The 17504-nt window shown below is 41.8% G+C and overlaps 2 protein-coding genes across 4 annotated transcripts in view; one reads left to right on the top strand and one right to left on the bottom strand.

Moving 5' to 3' along the window:
• shdb (Src homology 2 domain containing transforming protein D, b) overlaps positions 1 to 10748 on the bottom strand; it is a 28533-nt gene extending 17785 nt beyond the window's left edge. The window contains exons 1-4 of one of the 3 annotated variants that reach the window (XM_034677892.1): positions 10469 to 10748; positions 5795 to 6159; positions 3589 to 3739; positions 829 to 1050 (exon numbers count right to left, since the gene is read on the bottom strand). In XM_034677892.1, coding sequence (XP_034533783.1) covers positions 829 to 1050; positions 3589 to 3739; positions 5795 to 6124 — 703 coding nt within the window. In that variant the 5' untranslated portion in view covers positions 6125 to 6159; positions 10469 to 10748. Of the gene's footprint in view, positions 1 to 828; positions 1051 to 3588; positions 3740 to 5794; positions 6160 to 6772; positions 7311 to 10468 lie in introns of those variants that run through there. The other 2 variants (XM_034677883.1, XM_034677898.1) reach the window with 2 other exon arrangements.
• Positions 10540 to 17441, top strand: LOC117808268 (ankyrin repeat domain-containing protein 24-like). Its single transcript, XM_034677910.1, has 11 exons — positions 10540 to 10929; positions 11580 to 11648; positions 13507 to 13637; positions 13856 to 13944; positions 14050 to 14114; positions 14224 to 14281; positions 14518 to 14588; positions 14697 to 14803; positions 15726 to 15898; positions 16818 to 16910; positions 17371 to 17441. Exons 2-11 carry the CDS (start codon positions 11613 to 11615, stop codon positions 17430 to 17432), a joined length of 885 nt encoding a protein of 294 aa, XP_034533801.1. The 5' UTR covers positions 10540 to 10929; positions 11580 to 11612; the 3' UTR covers positions 17433 to 17441.
• Positions 17442 to 17504: the final 63 nt, after the last annotated feature.

Here is a 17504-nt window from a genome sequence, read left to right as displayed (position 1 = left end):
TCATCTCGGAGGTTGTTGTGACTCCAGCTTATCACATGCGCGAGGGGCAAAATCAGTAATCACTGGAAGGTGTTTGAATGTAGCAAAATAAAGAGTGAGGTTTGTGTCATTTGAGATGAGACAGAGGAGGTCACAGCTCTTGCCATATCTGACAGAAAATGCGTTGATGATGGGGGGCAGGCACTACATGAAAGGTCAGGACAGTTGGATGAGTATTTCAGCAGCGTATGTGATGTCAGCAGCAAAGCCACTCTGTGAGCTCCTGGGAGGGCTTCGACCTTTAAAACAGTACTTTTTTAAGCCTGATCTTCCAGTTTCACTGTTTCTGTTGAATGACTCCCTTTCAAAAGGAAAAAGGCAGATTTCATGAGATACCTTAGGTTTATGTTAGGTTAATGCTCTCCCTGCATACTGGTTAACAGTCCAGATTCTCCCCTAAAGTGCAAAAGAAAGATTTTCTGGACTGCTGAATATCGGTTAAGCTCAGCAGCACAGAACTGAGGATTATGAAAAGTTATGTGTTGGTTCACTGCTTCTGAAAAATCATGAACATATATGTAAAATAGCCATTCTAAGCATAAAATGAGGAATAATTCTGCACCTTTCAAGCCAAAACTAACCAAACTTTTGTCAAAAATTGATTTTAAGGAGAATTTTGGCAACACTTTCAGAAGAGCTACCATGTTCTTTAGAAAATTTTAGGCAAAGAGCGAGCACAGGTGTAAGAAATGTTCAGTTAATCAATTATAAATTGAACAGCCAATCTCTTTTTTTCCCCACAATTTTGCCATCTCTCCGACGGAACATTGTCATAAATTTTACACTGACCTGCAAAAGCTTTGGAAATATGGTCCTTCTTCCATTCCCAGGGTTGGTCATACTCATCAGCCGGTCGCTCATCATCTTGAGGCAGCCTGCTGCTCTCCTTGCCCTCCTCCTGAGCTTCTCCATACACAAAACCCAGGCGCTGGCCTCGCTCATCTTCATAGGGGGTGTCATAGAGCTGCACTCCGCCCCGAGGTCTCCCTCCTCCTGGTCCTCGCTGCAGCTCTGTTGATGCATATGCAAAATAGCAAATATTCAAACCATTCATGCATGGAGAAATTCAAATCTTCTTGAATGTGTTGCATACAACCACTCAGTAAGAAAAAAAACACCATCAGCACAAAGTAATTATATTTGCCAGTGACGATGAAGTTCCCCAAACATGGCATTGGTTTTATTCTGAGCTTAAAGAAAATCAAAACGCCTGTTGAGCTCTGACATGACTTGAATTAGAGGAGGGAGACAAATGATGTTTGCACAGCTTGCTGTGGGCTCAGAATCTCATATAGAGGGGCTTAAAGAGGCCCGGGGTTTGATGCTGAGTAGCAACACTGTTGATAAGCTGTGGAGTGTAGACCAGCCCCCCTTCTCTGGTCCATCATGGATCCCAGCAGCAATCCAAGATGGCTCACAACAGCATCCATGTTGCCTGTTTAACATTTTCATCAAATTCTCAGTGGGCTACGACCGGAAAACGATTCTCAGCACCTGTAACTGTTGTGAGGAGTCAAATATGGCTGCAAGATAAAAGGCTTTAATGATGTTGATGCAGGCAAGGGGCTGAAATCAGATTTCTGAATGCATCAATGGAAGTCCTATGGAAGCTACAGGAGTGGTAATAACCAATGGCTCTTTGATTTGTTGACCTCAAAAATGTACCTTTTAAAAAACAGGTATAACAGAAGAGGAGAAAAAGGGGTAAAAATGAAGAAGTAGGCATCTTTTATGTACACAGCCAGCAGCCGTGCACTCATGTGAGAAGAGAGGAGGACTAAATGGAAGGGTTCACGGTGAGCGGCAGAGAAAAAACTTTAACCTTCACACGATATGACACCCTGTAGTCACCATGGCGACCAAGAGGAGACCCTGGGGAAAGGCCCTGAGGTTATGCAGAAGAGGGTGGAGAGGAAAATGGAGAGAGGAGAAGCAAGGAGAAGGAGAAGAAAGAAGCAGGAGAAGGAGGAGAAGGAAAAGGAAGCGGTGAGGGAGCAAGGAGGAGGAGCGGGGTGATGGGGGAGAAGGACAGGGGAGGGAGGGAGGTGAGGGAGGAGAGGGGGCGGGGGGTCTGTCATCGTTTGATGTTAAGTCATTGAGACAGAAGCACAGCGGGGCTGAATGCTGCTCTACCTGCGCTGGCAGCCCGCAGTGTCAGCGGCAGCCTGGAGATGGAGAAGATGAAGGTGGGGAGATAAAAACAGGCGTGGAGGTAATAAAATGAGAAATTTGTAGGAAACATGATGCAGGAGGGGGGGAGGGATGGAAATTTCACAGAAAGGTGAAAGAGGTTGGAAATTGAGGGAAATGAGGACCAGAAGGACTGAGAAGTGTTAGGCATACAGATGCAGGAAATTGAGGCTTGCCGTTTTCCCGATAAACTAAACAATAAACTGAAAATGTCTTTTTTTTAACGCCTAAAATTCCTATCTAAAAATACACAGGTGTCTTGTCAGGACAGTCTTTGTTAGAGATAATTACTATTCCAATCTCACATCTGTCTTCTCCGCTCTGCTGTTTTCATGAGCAACAACTGACAAAGAGACAGACAGACAAAAGCAGGCAGACAGACAGCCCTGAAGTGACAGCATCAATTCAAAGTCACAGAAAGAGCCGAGACAATGCTTTGCCAAACGCTCTGCCGTCACCCACAAGAATCTCATCTCTCCAATGGCTTCATCGAGCTGCAGAGAGAAAAGGCTTCTCTCAAAGATTATTCGCTTTGAAAGAAAAACAGATGCATCTCTCCCTTTTATTCTCATACTACTGAATTCATTTGATCACCAAAAAAAAGGTGGCATAAGTGACAGAAAAAGGGGAGGACAGGTCAGACAATTTGCCCAGGGACGGATGAGGGAGAAAGCCAGACTCCCCTCAGGGCCAGAGAGAGCCCTTGAGATGGGGAGAGATACAGAAATGGAGGAAGAGGAGGAGGAGGACGAGAAGGAGGAGGAGGGGGGCTTTTACACTAAATGACTAGGACACAGCAGTGAGAGTGCAGGGGAAAGGGGCAGACAGAGATGTTATGGGAGGAGAGACAAATGGAAAATGATAGATGCGTCAGGATCATGTGGGTGAGAATCATGGGGGAGGAGGAGGAGGAGGGGGTCTGATACTGGATATAAGGTAGACATCTGTAAAAGAAGACTTTTTGTGAGGCCCAAAGAGGAGTCTGTCGAGGATGAACTAGAAACATGTAGAGCTTTGTACTTACAAATGGACTCATTAAAGTAGAATTAATGAGCAGAAGTGCATTAAAACCTGTATTTTTAGAACAAAGACCTGGGAACATGGAAATAAGACTACAGTACTCTAACTTAGGTATAAAGAAAAGGAACATATTTTATTCATAATTTGGTAAGACTTACATGTAATAAATGTAATCTTGCAGATTTTAACATCAGGTAAAAGGTTTTGGAAGTCCTTTCACATTACTCAACTGAAAAACGAAGCAGTAAAATGAAAGATAACTGGAACTACAATCCATCCATCTGTGATAACATCATGACTCACAAGAGGCTGACTGACGAGTACGAAAAGTTCACTGACCCGTTATGACCCTCTGGGCCTCATACGGTTCCATGTAGCCGTTGTTCTCGCAGGGAACGGGTCCGTGATCTGGTTCTGGCCTGTGATCCAAGCGTGCATCGAATGGGTCAGAATAATCTGTGTCTCCTGCCAGAGGAGCTGACGGCACCACCTAAAGGACAAAACACATTTCTTCATGTGAAAACCCAGTTTTCTGTAAATGAACATTAACCTCATTCTACACCACTTAGAGAAAAATTTCCAGTGTTTTGTTTTTACGTGAATATAAACATGTAGTGTTAGTATGGAAGAGGATTAGGGCCACTGAAAAAGAAATTTTTTTTTTCCCATTATTCTCACTTTAATCTCAGAATTCTGACTTTTTTTTCTCAGAATTCTGACTTTAATCTCAGAATTCTGACTTTAATCTCAGAATTCTGACATTTTATCTTAGAACAATAATAAATAAAAGAATGTATTGGACCTTAATTTATTTATTTTTTCAGTGGCCCTAATCCTCTTCCATATGTTAGCATGCATACTGGCATAAAGAGTTGTAATTTCAGTCACAGGCTGAAACGATGAATTCAGCTTTTATTGAGTGTGAAGATCAGCTCTCTATAAAACCTCTGCTTCTACTTGAAACACTTGAATTAATGCTTCCTTCGTTCTAGGGGTTGTTTGGTGATTTGGAGGATTCAATCTGTAGCATGTAAAACTGCTATAAAAGAAGGACTATGACACAGACAATAGCTCATCAAGACCTGAGATAGTGAGAGCAGCACAAGAAAGCAATCACATCCTCACTGACTGGCACGTTAAATACATGTTTGGTTATAGCCAAAACCATTATGGAGTATCATCAGGACTCTAATTTGCACCTTTGGTGAGCAACATCATAAAACCACACGAATGTCAGATGTAAAAAATAGCTCCCTCTTAAAAGCCTTTAAAAGGGAACAACATCTTTATTGCCACATTTAAGCAACATGCAACGCAGCAATAAATCACTCTGTCTGAGGTTGATGTGATTTTTAGGTGGAGACCACAGAGAGTGAAAAGGGTGCTGGTTGGCTGCGGGGAGCATTTGTTCCTCCATGCAAGCACAGGAGGAAAGCAGTGGTCACCTGGCACGCTGACAGCTACAAAGGCAGCCATATGGTCACACGCACACTTACTGTAAGCACACGCATGCCGACAAACACATATAAAAGCTCTCCTTTCATTCCTCCAGGTGACATAGAAAATCACTGAAGCAAGTCTCACTCCCCAAATTCCGGCTAAACTCACACACAACACGCCCTCAAAAAATTACATCCTAATCCCATGTTGTTTCGGTAACAGGATACCTATCGATGCACAGGAATCTGCAATGTTAATTAGAGTGCGGATGTTCCCACAGAGGCTGGGAAATTAATGAGAGCAGGAGAAGAGTGGGGAAGAGAGGGGGAGCTATCGACTCAAGTTAAGACTATTACTTCCATCCACTTTAGGACTTTTCGCACTTGTAGCATTTTCCATGAGCAGAGTCATGGATTTAACTGCTGCGCTGAAGAGCCTGAAACACTTCTTAACGGACTCAGCATATGTGAGCTGAATTAATGTGAGCATCATTTTCTTGTAAAACTTTTGCTTCTTCTCCAATTGCTCTCTCAACATCTGTTCTCCTGTTTCTGTGTCTGTGTTTTCTACAAAACAACAGGCACAGGAAAGCACTGCACCCCTGATGACAGAGTATGAATTATACCTCCCACAGCCCTCGGCATATCATCATACTGCAGGCTGTAAAGGCGCCCTACATGTGCACATATGGGGGTCCTCTCTCAGCTTGCAAAACCAAACCCCATTTATTATTTATGGAAGGACATAAACTCATGGGACTGTGACCCTCTCAGACTCAATGGCCCGCTCAAGCTATCAATAATACTTCCTTCCATCTATGGCAGCAAATTTATGTCCCACGTGGGATGTAATGTGATTTATGAAAAGAATGCAAATTTGTGACATACATTACCAGACTTTTACTTATGGAGGCTGATCAATAAAGCTGTCACAAAGATGGAAATGTAGAACGAAGGAGAAGTGGAAGAGTGGTTTTATCGTCAGCCACTTACTTGCTTCCTCCACTTTACATGAAAGCAACCACGTAAAAAAAAAATCATCTTTCATCACCTGCTTTTTGCCCTCACCACCCTACAGACACATGCTGAAAAACTGAGGCTCTTACAGGCTCTTGCTGGTCCTCTAAAGAGATAGCACTGAGGAGGATCTTGGTGCGCCCCAGCTCCTGGGAGTCCACTTTGATCAGTCTGTGTTTGGGAGATTTCATGTCCACACCGGGTGTCTTCAAGGGAGACCCATAAACAGGTGTGGCAGGGTCAGAAGTCCCAGATTCGCCCCTGGATCTTTCAGACTCCTCATATGGATCCTCAAAGTCCAGGTCCCTCTGTAGGCGGTACGCTTTGAGGATCTCGCTCTCTGTGTAGTCTGGCGTGGGCGGCTGAGGAGGCACCTTCCTGCTGCCGAAGCTCAGGTAGTCTTTCAGCCACTTGGCCATGGCAGCTCTGCTTCTGCTGGAGTGAGAACAGGAGGCTGCAGGAGAGGGCACACAGGGACACACATGTGGATTATTGACCTTATCCTGTGATGAGATTCTGTGAGACTCACGAGGGTTTTCAGGGCAACATAATCAAAAGATTAAAGAATAAATAAATGTTTTACTACTGCAAAAACAATATTAATCCACAGGTCCTGATCCACTCTTTATATCTGAGCTGACAACTTTCTCCCTTGCTCACACACCCACAATCAGCACTGCGTTTACATGCACTCATGTGACATTAAACTACACCAACAGCTGGGCTTTACGCACGCCTTTTGTTTTATGCAGGGGGCAATAACTCCTGGCATCTGGACTTTGCCCAAAGGCTGCAATTACATTTCACAGCCCTATAATAAAGTCTGATATAAACTGATACAAAAAAAATGCAGACAAGGACTGAAAGAGTGTGAAAGGCAATCAAAGAATTGAAAGTTGTATTTTAACATTTTGTTTGATTTTCTTTTTAGATTTAACTAAGAGTTCCAACTGATTTGAAAAGCTTGCCAAAAAACGCTATTTTTTTTTAATTTTACTAACACCAAAAAAAATTGACATAAGTCTCACTGTGTAGCTTTTGCTCTGTGAAGAAGGCACATTACTTACCAATACTATTCAGTCCTTCAGCCACTTTGGACGGTTCATTTCGCGTTTCTCCATGTCGATCACAACAAAACGGCACAGAGAAGTGACAAACTCTGCTCCTGCTCTCGCTTTTTATTCCAAAAAAAAAGAAAGAAAAGACAAAGAAATGTTTCCCTTAAACAAAAACAAGAGCGCTGAAATCCTCTGGAGCTCCTCTTGACGACTGACGGCAAACGTGTGCGAGTGAAGAGAGCAACTACAGCTCCGAGACAAACTCAACCGAGCGATTAAAGGGGAGGTGCTTCATTCCCAGAGGACTATCCTCCTATTCTCTTTCACAGTCAGCCGACCGTTCATTCATTCATTGAAATATCTGCACATCACGCCGGCTGCAACAAGAGATACAAATCCTCTTTCAAACCCACAACAACTGCACAGGGAGAACAAATGAAGAAGAGAAACTGAGAGGAAATAACAGTTTGCACGAATGCGCTCCAGAGATGTGAATTATTTATTAGAATGGCATCACTGGAGAATTTCCCTCTTGTAGCTCCAATGGAGGTTTTTTATTTTGAATTATGTTGTAACTTTAGGTTTCTATAACTACAAAAGCCTGAAGGGTTAACAAATCTGTAACTGCTTTTCTATAAATAGGGCTTGTTGAAAGAGAAGACTCCCAGCATCCTTCAAGTTTAGATAGAGGTGTAGACACACAAAAAAAGCAGTTAAGCCTGTCCACTCTGATGAAAAACAACATATCGTTGAGTGTTTGTTTCATCCCTCACTCTGAATGAGTTTCATCCTCTCACAGATGTCCCATTATCCTGGGTCCAAGCTTTAAATTGGATTGTGTGCTACAGTGGGTAAGGCCATCTAAGTCTGTTAAAAGACCGTAAACGCTTCTTTCTTTACGACACTCATGAGCTCACTTTCTCCCAGGGGCGGGAGCCTGGATGAGGTCATTGAGCTTGAATCCACCCCCACTGCTATCACCACTGCCATCAACATCTTCCTGTCAAGACCTTCACATCCCTCTGCATGATCGTCTTGTCCGTGTGCTCAAGTGTTCCCTGAGTACTGGATTCAAATTCACTCGTATCTATTTAAAATAGAAGTCTTACAGTGTTGGGGAGAGCTGAAGTCCTAGAGGGTGTGTTACTGAAGACAGGTCCCTGCAGTCCAGTTTGTATCTGTTTTAGTGATGAAGAAGTAGGGAACTTGAGGACAGGATCAATTTCTCAACATTAGTGAGAGCCAAGGGCCTGTCAAATTTGTTTTACAGCAGAAAAAAGAAGTCCTCCATGGTTCCTGTTTTATGTCTCACTTCTGCTGCACAGCTGTCCTCCCAAAAGGTTGGTTTTTTTAAACGCTGACAGAACAAGATCCTGAGAACACCTTAATCCTGTGGGAACGAGATCCGTATGTTGTGAGGATAGGTTTTTATCATGTGGGAGAGTGATCAATATGCTGTGTGAAGGGCCGTGTCTTCTGGAGATCAGCTTACTTAGATCTTGTTGGCACAACACAGTATAGAAGAAGTGAACGTTTGCAAGTAGAAATGCTGCTCCTGTATGAGAATATGTTCTTCCAACAAGTTAAAATGACAGAAAAGTAATTCCTTCTCTCATATGATTGAAAGACTCTCTTTTGGTTCATCTAGGCTTCTGTAGCCATCCTTACCAACATTTTCCTCTCTTTGAATCATTTCTCTTGTATTATCTTTCAATACTTCAGAAACATTCCCCTTATCCTTCCTCCTCTGAGGTGTACACCTTCTTTTTTCATCTGCACAATCCCTCCAGTCTAAACGCCACTTTTAACCCTCCAATCCAGAAACATACCAAGCATACATTTTAAATCAGTTTCCATCTAGGCCAAGGTGAGCGCAAGAGCTGTGGGAAAGATTAAACTGAACAAGAGGTGGAAAACCAGAGACACGCACACGCACACGCACACATGCACACACACACACACACACACACACACACACACACACACACACACACACACACTCAGCGAGATGAGGACACATGGAGAGCACAGAGAAAGAGCAGAAATGGAAAATCCGGACACATCCCAGTGAGTGAAAATCTCAGTCAGAAACGAGTCATTGTGTTTTTGCATTGGGAATAAACACTGCTGCATAGGAGTCAAAGATTTAATTGAATCACACAGACACAACAAGGCGCGGTGGAACATTTCAAAATTAATAAGACTCCCTCATTATGAAGTGCTAAATATGGATGTGACATTCCCTCTGAACTTCAGCTCTCAGTTGTTGCTCTTTTCATCCTGCTGAATGGCATCATTTCTGAATCTAAACAATTCACAAACATGCTGCAGAGCATCTGTGGCTGAAGGCAGTCATGAGCAGCTTGACACACATCATTATCGACTCTGTTTCAGAATCGTGCATGTTACTTCAAACTGTTGATAAGTCAGCGGTTTCAGACGAATTTTGGGATGGAAAGATGCTCCACAGACTTGTAGCCTACTGGGTTCTGTATTTCCCTTTGCCTTGTATTTACTGCCCTCATTTGGTGGTTTGTGTGTACTGCACGTATCCAGTCAGAAAAGTCAACAGAGGCAGGTCTCATTTAACTTTAAATTAGAGAAAATGTTGAATGACCATTCGTTCATGGCCAAAATCTGGGTAATGTAGTTTATAACATAGGCCTATATGAAACAAAACAAAGGCCAAATGCCAGCGCCTTCTAAAATCTTTCACTTAGTTCAAAGCTCAGTGGAACTCAAATTTATTGAGTATAGGGTTGCAAAATTCCGGGAATTTTCAAAGTTGGAAACTTTCCATGATAATTAACGTGAATTTATGGGAATAAACGGGAGTAAACCAGGAATTTACTAAATTGAAGGTGGGCTCTTAATAGAATCAGAATCAGTATCAGCTTTATTGTCCAGGTATGCTTGAACACACAAGGAATTTGACTTAGGTAAACTGTGCTCTCTTTGTACAAGGCATAAGAATAAGACCTACAAATAAAAATAATAACAATAACATCAGCTATAAATACAAAAGAACAACAAATAGGCATGACTAATATGTACAGGCTAAAATAATATGATAATAGGGAACTTAAATATAGTTGGGGGAAATATATTTTAGCATAATCCTGACTAAAACAGATTTCATGCAAGTACAGTTGAATATCTATACTATTCCTCAATCACATGCACATAGCACACTGCTTACTGCAGGGCTATTGACCCCACGCCCCCTACATGCACTGTGCTTTCCTCCATCACATGCACAGATGATTTCTAGAATCCTGGACCACAATTTTGAGCTCAGAGCACAAGACTATTGAAGCCACACATCTGAGCCTGTGGACTACACAAACTGAGTTTTTGATGATATTATGTGGTAATATATTTAACAAATTTGATGTTTTGTACTAATGTTTACCTTACAATTATCAAATGTAATTGTATTATTTTGGATGGATGTCTGCTTGTAACAAAACAAATATTTAAGCTTGGATATGATACCTTTCCATTAAATTACCCTCATTTCCCAGTGAATTCCGATAATTCCTATGGAAAGTTTACAATTTGGAATATTTCCAAAATTCCCCAGCTTAACTTCCCATGGAAATTTACAGGAAACTTTCCGGAAATTCACCGGAAATGTTCCACCCCTTTGAAACCCTATTGAGTAATATAACAATGTTGTCCCTACATTTGATTCTTTTCACTCACCTCACACTGTCACTGTAGTCCGAAAGTACGGACTTCCGGGTCCAGCTTTTCCGGTGTTTCCATTGGTTGAACTCTACTTTATTTTTCAGTGATTGGCCAGGTAAAAATGTCCAAAACAAGGAACTTTACCCTAACCCCCTGTGTCAAACTGTTAGCTTGAGGCATTGCTAAAACGAAGCACACCGACAGGACAACCAGCTGTAGGTAAATGAATGTTTCTCTTTCTGTTGACTTGTCTGTCGAGCACAAAATTACAGCTTCACGTCTCGGCACGAGCTTTTATCATCAATCATCTCCAATCAAATGCTGATCCGGCGTTTTGCGCATTGCTGATTGGTTGATTTACGGGGAGGGCGGGCGCATTCCTGTTATGTGCGATGCAGCAGTGACTTCAGTATTTGACTGTGAGTAGCTAATGGGACAGACGAGACACTCACCTGATACAGGACTGTCCCCCACAGGTAGGCTGCATGTTTCAACAGCTCACTTTATAGCAGTATACTTGCATTAGACTTGCCAGCATGTTGTTAATATATTTAATATATTTATATATTATGTTATATATTATGTTTTTAAAAGTAAACTTAAGAATTACCTTTGTAATCTAGCTTTTAATTTGGATTAATTTATTTTAGCCCTGTACTGCATTATTATTATTTTTACTATTTTTATTATTATTTTAATCATTTATTTAATTTAATTATTTATTTATCCATTATTTCTTGTATTCTTCTGATCTTGTTAACGCTACCTTATTTTTTTAACTTTTCTTTCCACTCTTACTTATTTTATTAATTTACTGTGTTGATTTTATTTTATTTTAAGTATTTTATTTATAATGCTTCCTTTTATAATTTTACCATTGCTGTTGTTTTCTGTCGCCCTGTTATTCTGTGAAGCACTGTGGGCTGCATGTTTGTATGTATGAAAGGTGCTTTATAAATAAAGTTGAGTTGAGTTGTGTTGAGTTAAAAAAAATGTTACAACCACATGTTGACATGTAGCAGGGACTTCTGTTGATGATGATTGAGACAAGGGTTATTAAATGAAAAGCCTAATTGAGACAAAACAAGCTTTAACTTTTACCTACCTCCTTTTTTTTTTTTTGCAGTGTTCATCTTTAAACAGAAGATTTCAAACCATTATGAAGAGTTTGAAGGCAAAGTTTAAAAAGACTGAGGTAAGAGCCACCTGTTTTAGGACATGTGGAGCTTTACAGCTTTGTATACTGAAAAGTTGTTAACCTGTTTGCCATCTGTAGCCAACAAGCTCTTTAGATATATACGTTATTTCGCTGTGTATTGGCCTGATATTATAGCTGCTCTACATGAAGTAGTCATTTATTAAGATCACAGGTTGGATCCCATTTTTTGTATATGGGGGGCACTTGGTTTCATTTTCACTGAGCAGCAGGAGAGCAGGGCTGTCTCCAGACTGTTGCTATAACCAGTGATCTCAGGTAGCCTTCAATTATTCACAGGTGCCACACACACATACACACACATGCATGAGCAGTGAAAGATTCCTCACTTTCCTGCTGTCGCCTCTGTGAAACCTAATGTAACTCGTTAGGACTTTTTAATGTGGGAGCTATAGGCTTGTCTTCCAGTCGACACCTCTTCCTGCTTCATGTTGCTAATTCCTTGTTACATGCAAACAGAAAAGTAGCAGCTGTTTGCTTGAGATTGTTATATGAGAATTCAGATCCTGATGATGCCCTCAAGCATCATTAAAACCTTTACCTTATAGAGGAATCTATCTCCTTGTTACTGCTTAGCCACCAGAACATTTCTGACAAGTCTAAAGCTGACAAGATGCATCATGTAAAAGCTGCTCAGGGAGGTCTGTCATTTGTTACAATCAAACTATCCATCTGTCAACCTGACAGATATGATTTCTTGAAGTCTTATGTACACACACAAAGGTTTCCCATGTATAAGAGACACATTGCACCCCATTGCCTTACAGCATTTTTAGCGTGTTTGTTTGTCTCATAGTATCCCCTCCTCCCTGTAAATAACAATCCAAACCTTCCGAACAGAGCCAGCTCGGTTTCTCTCCTTTTTGCTGAGTCCTCACATCACACAGGCCCTGCTCTGTAACTGCAGAGAAACAGAACTACGGTACAGAATGACGCTGCCAGTGGGATACTGTACAGGACCTGACCAAAAAAATGTTAATAATGGAGAGAAGGAGGAAGCCTGCCCCAGAGAAGAAGAAATTAATAGGTTAGAGAAAAGAGGACATTGAGGGGAGGACGGAGGTGGCTGCATGTGTGTGTGAGGTGCAGGGTGCTGAAGATTGGCCGTGTCCCTGTGCCGTGTCTGTGCTAGCTGCCGAAGCAGGATGACAGGATCATGTTTGGGATGCGGAGAGGGAGCAGTGCACTCGAAGATGTTGTGAGGAGAGCAAATAGCAGTAACACTTTTGTTATGCCTGAGTTTTAAGTGGGTCGATATTCAGTTCATCAGAGGATTAAAAATCACTGCTATGTTGATCACTGAGACGCAGTTATGACCTCTAAAGGGTATGTCGGAGAAACTTATGGGTAGCAGAGTTCTCTGCAGTAACTAGTGTGCATGTGTGTATTTGAGATTGAGCCAGGATACAGTGTGAATTGTCAGTCAGGACACACAGTGGTGTCTCAAAGCTCTCTAGCCGTATTTAGTTAAGTGTTGATGCCCTGCTAGCTGGTATGGATCCTCAGCAGCCTGTTTTTAGCCTGATGAAGCGACTCTGTCCTTGCTTCAGTCTGCTGCCGCTGCCAGTAGGTATCTTCTCTCTTTGAATGTTATTATAGAATAATGAAAGGAGGTTGATTAGTTTTATTTGTTTCTTATCAAATGGATTTATGTCTTATAAATACTTTATTATAACTTGTAAAACTGTTCTAAAGCAGCAAAAAAAACACCACATCTTATATATCACTATGCTGCATATTCATCTGTTCTTTTTTCTTGCATGAAAAATGCATTTGGTATCATTTTCCCACGGGTCGGTTCAGGGTGCTGACCTGTCCTCTGCCTTGCCCCCCTCAGAGTCAGGACTGGAATAAGAGTGATGAGAGGCTCCTGCAGGCTGTGGAGCAGAATGAGCCTGACAAAGTTATGGCTCTCCTCATCAAAAAAGGTCTCTGTCCTACTAAACTGGATGCTGAGGGCAAGTCAGCGTGAGTTCGACACATTATTTACTCATTTTTCAGTCACTGAGTGTTGATTATTGTGAAAAAAAGCTATTTCTTGTAGAACAAGCAAAACTTTTTATGGCACTTAAACTGAGTTGCAGTTGGAGTTTTGAAGTTTCGGGAATTTCACTTTAAACAGAAACCATTTCCCATTTCTCACCTGTAATCACTCATGATGTGTGTTGTCCTTCAACGTCTGGCAGGTTCCACCTTTGTGCATCCCGAGGCCGGCTAGACTGTCTGGAGGTCATCATCGCTCAAGGAGCAGATGTGAACGTCACTGATGGTGCTGGTAGGGTATTTTATCACCCAATCAAAAGTTTTTATCTCACCACCCAAGGCTGTTGACTCGTGTGTTATGGACTGTTCATGAATGTCTGTCTATACCTGCTTCAAGGCTTCAGCGCTCTGCACCTCGCAGCCAAAAACAGCCAATCAGAGTGTTTGAAGAGACTCTTACAGGTGAAAAACTAAACCACAGCATACTCAGATTTCTAACAGCCTTTGCTTTGCATTGCTTTTAGCACAATTGATTTTTCTGTTGCTGTGATACCTCTATTTTCACTGACAGGAAGGATTAACAGTGGATTGCACTGATAGCATTGGTAGGACAGCGCTTCATCATGCAGGTAACAGTGACAAACTGCAATACAACACTAGTTTGGTAACATGACAGTAAAACGGCATGCAAATATATCCCATTCAACTTTTTGAGGTATCAAAAATGAGTCAGTGTCAAAGAAAACTTTACTAAAAAGCTGAACTTATATTAATCCTTTATCTATCATTTAAATTGTAATGGTTTGTGTTCATGTTCTGTATGTTGTTACCTGATGGAAACCATTGTTTTGTTTCTTCCATGCAGCAGTCAGTGGCTGCTTATCTTGCACTGAGACCCTGTGGGACTTTAAAGCTAGTCTGGATGTCCAGGATGAGGCAAGCTAAAGAGTTTATTTGCATTATTTTAAGCTTTATTTCACTGACTTTTAATTTGCTATAACCGTGGTCTGGATTTTGTGATAATCACCTGTGTCTCTCTGTCAGGACGGGGCCACTCCTCTGATCCTTGCAGCACAGATGAGCAGAGTGGAGCTTTGTGCTTTTCTGCTGGGCCGAGGCGCCGATGCAAACATTCAAGACAACCAGGAAAGGTAAAGGACTGTTAATGCTAACCTCCCAGACAGATTCTCTCCTCCTCTGTGTGGCAGTCAGGGTTTGTGGAGACAGTGGGGCCACTGCTGTGTCCCCAAATTATCTCAGTGCCTGCTCTCTTGTAGTTGTGGCAGAAGCTTTGACGGACAAAATGACAGTGTTTGACAGTGGGGGCTTGCTGAGCCCAACCGGGGCACTAAAACAGCTCCTTTAGCTTCACTATAGAACCAAACACCACATGAGGACAATTCTCACAGAATTTGGGTTGTCTGGGTAAGGACAGAGTAAGGATTCCTGTTGAATGCCTCTTGTCTATGGGGTGGGTTTGGAAGGATGCAGGTTGGGACCTCCTGCAGGGGCCAACGTCTTTCATTTCTGACTCAGATATCTCTCTGTAATGGATGATTAGAGAGTTATCCCTTTGTAAACAGAGTAAAAGATCGATATAAGGGTTTCTCATAATAATAATAATAATAATAATAATAATAATAATAATAATAATAATAATAATAATACATTTTATTTATATAGCGCTTTTCAAAAAACTCAAAGGCAATTCACAAATAACACACATTAAAAGACAGAATAAAAGAAACAAAAATAGAAACACAGTGGATATAAAACATTAACAGTTAAAAGCAGTTCTGAAGAGGTGAGTTTTCAGCTGGGATTTGAAAGTTTGTAGGTCAGTGGAGTTGCGTGTCTGTTTGGGTGGAGAGTTCCAGAGGGCAGGAGCAGCAATGGAGTACGCCCTGTCGCCCCAGGCTCAGGTTTAATACGATTCTTAAGGGCCTTATGATTCATTAAATTGTGCTGCAGTTCACCGTGCAAAATAACCTAAATGTTGTAGTCAGGATTATTTTATTACAGTTCAAAATGTTGTAGGTTGAAAGTCTAAAGTTCTTGTTTTGTTAATTGCAGGTCTGCATTGATGCTGGCGTGTGAGAGCGACAGTATGGAGACCGTAGAAGCTCTACTGAGAGGTGGAGCCAACACACAGCTTGCAGACGCTCTTGGACATAAGGCCATGGACTATAGCATAACTACAGGCAACCAAAGCATCATTCATATGTTGGAGAATGGAGTCCCTCCAGGTAAGAACAAGGCCTGTTGTCTATTTTTTTTCCGAAGAGGTAGTCACGGTTAAAGCTGTCACATGTTTTTCAACCTGAGTGTGCAAACCTTTGAGTAACTGCCTTGCTCTATTATTGTATTATTATTTATCAAGCAATATTAGGTTTGTGAAAACAAGTGGAGTTAAAGTCCAATGATAGTAAATGGCATCACTATTCAGCAAATGTGGCTGCAGAGTCTTACAGATTGTCAGCCTCTGCGTAAGGCTTTCGTGTGTCTGTGCTGCTCTGGATCCTGGTGGTGTCTCTGCTCCCCCAGGAAGCTACTGTAATAGAAGGAAGTGGATCAGGAGGACAGCTGGGTGTGATTCTAAAGGGGGTTTCAGAAAAAGAGAGAAAGGCCTGTTCCACTTTTATCTCCCAACAAAGACACCGCTGATATACGGAAAACAGATGTGGTTGTAAAAAAAAAAGAGGTGAAGGAAAAAAACTCAGTGTGCACATGATGTCTGACCGCCTTCATTTTATTCTATGATTGGAGGTTAGGTGCATTAATCACACTGATATGACCTACATGTTAGGAAAGTGGCACAAAGTGAGTGTATATAGTTGCATTGGTTAAGAGTTTTAAGTGTACTGCTCTGTCTCTTCCTCTCTGCATACGTAGCTGCTGAGGGCGCAGCCGAAGAGGTAATGTTGCATAGCTGTGTGATGGATCACTCCCTACATCAAATGAGATCATGGCCTTCTTTTTTTGCCGATCATATTGTGCATGTTTTCCAATATGAGGTCATTGTTTTTGTGGTCTGCTCTCTTTTCATTGGCTTGTGTTCCCTTTTGTTGCTGACCATGTCTTATCTGAGTTCCCTCTGTTTTCCCATTTTTTTTAAGTTGAGCTTGACCTCTGCTTGTCTGTGATCACCCTTCCACTCCCATGCAGCCTCCCCAAATCCCCTCAGGTGCCTCATCAGTGCAAGGGGGAACAACCCCCCGCAAAAGGAAAGCTCCTCCACCGCCCCGCTCTCCTCTGCAGGTACTGTGAGAAGCAACCTCTCAGTGGATGTACCCTCACAGCCTTATTAGTGTAAATGAAGACTGTATTGACCTATATTACTGGTCCCCTGCCTTCAGGTGGAAAGCAGTGTCTACTACCAACACCCCTAATGGCTTACAGTATCTTTCAATTGTGAACTATGGAATGATATGATTCCCCCTGACCAAATTTATCAGTTGACATCGTTTTAGTAGAAGTAGAATTTTTCAGGACAAACAAAAATATTGGTCTCAAATTAATATTGCCCTCTCTCACTTTAAAACAGTTGGCCAATATTGTATAATGTGACAAGAAACAAGGTATAAATGTGTCCGTATTGATGCTAATTAATAAGAACCCATTAATAGATATGTAGTACAGATTGCCGCTCAGGGGTTAATCACAAAAAAACTTGTCTTTAATAACTTGGTGTATTTTATTCTGCCTTCAATCCCAAAAGATCCCAACTTTGCCTCCCACTCCACGGCCAAGGAGTCCTGCTCCATCTGCCCAGTCCCCTGAGCCCCTGTCCTCAGTCCCCTTCTCCACAGCCTCCAGAAACACAGCAGCAGGGTAGCCTGTACATTTCTCCTC

The sequence above is a fragment of the Notolabrus celidotus genome, chromosome 2 (genome assembly GCF_009762535.1).
Source record: "Notolabrus celidotus isolate fNotCel1 chromosome 2, fNotCel1.pri, whole genome shotgun sequence".
In the NCBI taxonomy this organism is placed as follows: domain Eukaryota; kingdom Metazoa; phylum Chordata; class Actinopteri; order Labriformes; family Labridae; genus Notolabrus; species Notolabrus celidotus.
Note: the sequence above shows the minus strand (reverse complement) of the source record. Positions and strands in the feature narration are given on the sequence as shown.